Source organism: Penaeus japonicus, unplaced genomic scaffold, assembly GCF_977035675.1.
Source record: "Penaeus japonicus unplaced genomic scaffold, GWHDUDI00000001_assembly GWHDUDI00000025, whole genome shotgun sequence".
NCBI lineage: Eukaryota > Metazoa > Arthropoda > Malacostraca > Decapoda > Penaeidae > Penaeus > Penaeus japonicus.
In genome coordinates, this window is record NW_028234427.1 from 29,242,083 (window position 1) to 29,247,082 (window position 5,000).

General features: G+C 41.1%; 1 protein-coding gene across 2 annotated transcripts in view; it reads left to right on the forward strand.

Moving 5' to 3' along the window:
- Grx3 (Glutaredoxin 3) overlaps window positions 1-5,000 on the forward strand; it is an 8,418-nt gene that overhangs the window by 2,696 nt on the left and 722 nt on the right. For both annotated transcript variants that reach the window (XM_043019670.2, XM_086551585.1), the window contains exons 4-9: window positions 293-425; window positions 691-818; window positions 1,240-1,346; window positions 2,330-2,440; window positions 3,509-3,596; window positions 4,464-5,000. The exon at window positions 4,464-5,000 is cut by the window's right edge and continues 722 nt beyond it. In XM_043019670.2, the coding sequence (XP_042875604.1) occupies window positions 293-425; window positions 691-818; window positions 1,240-1,346; window positions 2,330-2,440; window positions 3,509-3,596; window positions 4,464-4,556 (660 nt within the window). In that variant the 3' untranslated portion in view covers window positions 4,557-5,000. The remainder of the gene's footprint in view (window positions 1-292; window positions 426-690; window positions 819-1,239; window positions 1,347-2,329; window positions 2,441-3,508; window positions 3,597-4,463) is intronic.

Sequence of the window (5,000 nt, forward strand, 5' to 3'; positions counted from 1 at the left end):
TGTTCAAATTTCTTTGTTTTTATTTGTTGAGCTATTTTTATTCTGTGTTTCCATTTGCTTGTTATATGTTGTTTGTTCAGTTATATTTGTGAGTGGTGAACATTTTTGTTGAAGTGTGTTCTGCATAGATCAAGATGAAGTTTTAGTCATATTTATTTACCTGCAATAAGAAGTTTAAAAAAATCCATAACAACACACACACTGAGTTACATGCACACATACACCATGAAACCAATTGCAAAGAAACAGATGACCCAGATATATATACTAATAATGCGGTAATCTTTCACAGGCCGCAAAGACTTCGCTAGTGTCCACGGCCCCGAGTGCGCCTCCTGTGGATCTCAACACACGGCTCAAGAACATCATCTCGTCTGCCAAGTGCATGCTCTTCATGAAGGGCTCGCCTGACAACCCTCGATGTGGTCTGTTATGTCTACTTTTAATTGTTATTCTCATTGTTGTCATTGTCATCATAATCATCATTGTCATTTCCATTGTCATCATTGATTTATTATTGATATTGGTTGTTGTTCTTTTGATTATCTTTATTTTTATAGTTTATTGTTTACCTGTGAAGATTCCATTATGAATCATCATTATCATATTTGTTATAGTTATTATTATCATTATTATTATTCATTAATTCTTTCATTCATTCATTCATTTATTATTATTATTATTTTTTAGGCTTCAGCCGCACAACCATAGAACTGCTGAACAAACACGAAGCAGATTACGCCAGCTTTGACATTCTCACTGACGAGGAAGTGCGGCAAGGACTCAAAACCTATTCTAACTGGCCGACCTATCCTCAGGTGAGTGGTGGACTCTTCAGTTCATTTCATTTTTATATATATATATGTGTGTGTGTGTGTGGGGGGGGGGAATAGGTGAGTTGGTTGGGGGGATGAGTGAGTGAGTGAATGCCTTGGTGAGTAAATGAGTAGTTAGTGAGTTGGTGGGTGGGTAAGTGAGTGAGTGAATGCCTTGGTGAGTAAATGAGTAGTTAGTGAGGAGGTGGGTGGGTAAGTGAGTGAGTAAATGAATAAATGAGTAAGTGGGTGGAGAGACTGACTGACAGAGAGACACAAATGTAGACAGAGAGAAAAAGATATAGAGAAGATAGAAAGATCAAAGCTAAATCTAGATAGAATTGTCTTTCCCAAAGCAAAAGATTAGAGTTTCAGGCATAATCTAACCACATGGGTTGATCTAAACTGCATCCCGCCCTTACAGCTGTACGTTGATGGTGAGCTGGTGGGTGGACTGGACATCCTCAAGGAGATGGACGCCTCCGGAGAACTGGAGCCGATGCTGCCCAAGAAGAAGAAACTGGAAGACAGGTCTGTGTGGCTTTCAGTTGGTTGTATGGCTGATCCTGTCCATGTTTTTCCAACTTTGTCCTTTTCTCCTTTTTGTTCTCCTCCTCCTCCTCTTCCTCCTCCTTCTCTTCCTCTTCCTCTTCCTCTTCCTCTTCCTCTTCCTCTTCCTCTTCCTCTTCCTCCTCCTCCTCCTCCTCCTCCTCCTCCTTCCTATCCCCCTTCTCCTCTCCTCCTTCCCTCCTCTCCTCCCTCTCCTCTCCTCCTCTCCTCCTCCTCCTCCTCTCCTCCTCCTCTCCTCCTCCTCCTCCTCTCTCCTCCTCCTCCTCCTCCTCCTCCTCCTCCTCCTCCTCCTCCTCCTCCTCCTCCTCTCCTCCTCCTCCTCCTCTCTCCTCCTCCTCCTCCTCCTCCTCTCCTCTCCTCCTCCTCCTCCTCCTCCTCCTTCCTCCTCCTCCTCCTCCTCCTCCTCCTCCTCCTCCTCCTCCTCCTCCTCCTCCTCTCTCCTCCTCCTCCTCCTCTCCTCCTCCTCCTCCTCCTCCTCCTCCTCCTCCTCCTCCTCCTCCTCCTCCTCCTCCTCTCCTCCTCCTCCTCCTCCTCCTCCTCCTCCCTCCTCCTCCTCCTCCTCCTCCTCCTCCTCCTCCTCCTCCTCCTCCTCCTCCTCCTCCCTCCTCCTCCTCCTTCTCCTCCTCCTCCTTCTCCTCCTTCCTCCTCCTCCTCTCCTCCTCCTCCTTCTCCTCCTCCTCCTCTCCTCCCTCCTCCTCCTCCTCCTCCTCCTCCTCCTCCTCCTCCTCCTCCTCCTCTCCTCCTCCTCCTCCTCCTCCTCCTCCTCCTCCTCCTCCTCCTCCTCCTCCTCCTCCTCCTCCTCCTCCTCCTCCTCCTCCTCCTCCTCCTCCTCCTCCTCCTCTTCCTCTTCCCCCTCCTCTTCCTCCTTGTCAAATAATTTCTCCGTAAATTATAACTATTATATGTTATTGGTATTACCTAATCATCATCAATTTTCTCCACAGACTTAAAGAACTGATCAACAAGGCGCCCCTAATGGTCTTCATGAAGGGAAACCGAGATGAACCGAGGTGTGGCTTCTCGCGCACCATGATTGGAATTCTTAATGAGTCAGGGTGGGTAGCTAGGGTTATTGTTGGTGGTGTTTTGTGATTTTCTGAGAATGCTTGATCACTTCGGTGGGAGCCTTTTGAGCTTTTGTTGAACTTGTAGAAAATGAGCATAATACTCACTTGTGGTCCTTGTGAGTATTTTTTTCACATTACAAATTACATTCCACAGTATTCACTAAAATACCTTAGAAATTCAACATCTGCCCAGTGATTGTGCCAACAGAAGGCTGTTGTAAATGTTCTCAAAATGTTTAAGGTAGGCTGGGCAAAGCTATGATAAGGTTAGATGTATCAAGCCAAGGTTCCACTTATTTGACTAGCCCCAGACTCAGGTCGGGGATGTTGCGCTATTGGCGAGTCATGACCATTCTAACTGGGTGACCAGGTGAGCAGAACATAGAGGATTCTTTGCCCATATATTGCAAATTTTTTCATGGGCACTGACATCTATAGTCCATGACCGTCTTAGAAGTTTGTTAAGTTTCATTATGCTATTATAACATCATTAGAAATGCTTTAAAGCAAGGTAAGACAAGCTAAATTCATATACTATATTTTTAACTCTTCCACAACAGATATTTTCATGTAGGCAGATCACTTATGCACTGCATTGTTTTCAAGATACAGGGTATTTACAAATCCTAATTAAAATCCCTTTGTTAGTATGTCATATAGATTCATATATCATATTGGAAGGGTTAATGTAATCAAAAAAGAATACTAGGCTGTTGGAGTTAGCTTAATGGTGGCCTTGGCTTAGTCTGGGTAGTGGAACTTAGGCAGTAAATTCATTTTCAAATTAGGATAGCTTATGTCTACGTAGCCCTTTTAGAAGTTGAGGAGTATAAGTAATTAGAGTAAATTGTATTGTCAAATCTTTGGAGTGCTTTTTTCCTATCATGTTTTAGAATGTGCATTCTGTAATTTTTTTGCTATGGTTCTAGGAAGTGTAAAAGTAATGATAAACGTGTTTTACCTATTAGAGAAACCTGGAGTGTATATTAATATGGTGCTTTCCTTTTGACAGATAGTAATAAATCTCCACACTTTTAACACAATCATGTTTCGCAGATTGCCTTATGAGACCTTTGATATTCTCACTGACGAGGAGGTTCGTCAAGGGCTTAAAACCTACAGCAATTGGCCCACTTATCCTCAGGTGAGTTGTATAGGTTACTAGCTCCTGCACTTCTGAGTTGTGCATATTATGATTTTTCATTTTGGGGTTTGTATCCTTATTCCCCAAAGATCTAATCTTGATTAGAGTGAGTGTGAATGAGAATGAATAATTCCTCAAGGCAAGATGATGTATTGATGATGGGATTTTACTTTGTTCATCAGATGTACGTAAAATGTGAAGTCCAGTAACTTCCTGTGCCCTGTGAAATTATTCATCCTCATTTATACTCTCCTCTGAAATTGTCACACTTGAACTCTGCTCGCATATATATAGTACTGGTGTCTTCCATCCCAGTGCTTTTTGATGAGGTGTTCTTGATTACTGTCCTGCTATTCAAACTCTCAGTGCATCAGACTATGTTGTGTCATTATCGGGCAGCCCATGGACCACTTTGAATTTGAATCACATTTTAAAAGTTATTCTCCACTTTAACTATATGTTGTATCACTGATAAGAATATTGTATATTCTCATTTGTACATATTTTGTGTTTGATTATGTTTTTTGGAGAAGAAGGAATTAAAGGGAGTCCAAAGCTTTTAGACTCAATTGAAATTTTATTTTGAAAAATAAGGAGAGGTTGCTAGCATAAATAGCTCTCTATTAGATTCTCTAACAAAGATACAATAGAAGTATGATTGAAAGCCCATTCAAATCCATTAATCTATGAATATGGTGATTACAGAACCATATTGAAGTATGATTTTAATGTATTAATGGGATGTCGTCTGTGAGACACATTCTCACTCATATAGTAATAATGAAAACTAAAAGACCATTTTTAAAGGATGAAAAGAATGCTGAAGCCCAATGATTAATACAGATTCTTTCCCTTTTCTGTCAACAGGTATATGTGAAGGGTGACTTGATTGGTGGTCTCGACATCGTCAAAGAACTGCAATCTTCAGGAGAACTCATGGGAGCTCTAAAGGGAGAATAGATAAATAACTAAATGCATATATACATAAATAGATGAATAAAGATAATCACATGGAAGGAAATATAAGAACAGCGACCATACAGTATTTCTGTACAACCTTGGAAACTAGCTCTCTCCAGTTGCATAAAATCCCCAGACTTTTAAAGCATTGTCTTGGAAGAGAATGAGACACATTTTGGAAGACACTTAGTTCTCTAATTTTTTGTCTTATGTTCAAATATGTCATTGCTTTTAAGAGGGTGGATGCCTTTGCTATAGAGAAGGCATTCTAAATGATGAACTAGAGAAAGGAACATTCTAGAGAAATGCCTTGATACAAAGGCACATTTAGCATTGGAAACTCCTACATCCTTAAAATCATTCCCATTCTCCATTTCAATAAAAAAGTTAAAAAATATGTGATGCATTGGTTTTATTTTTTCCATAGAAGCCATGATTTTTGTA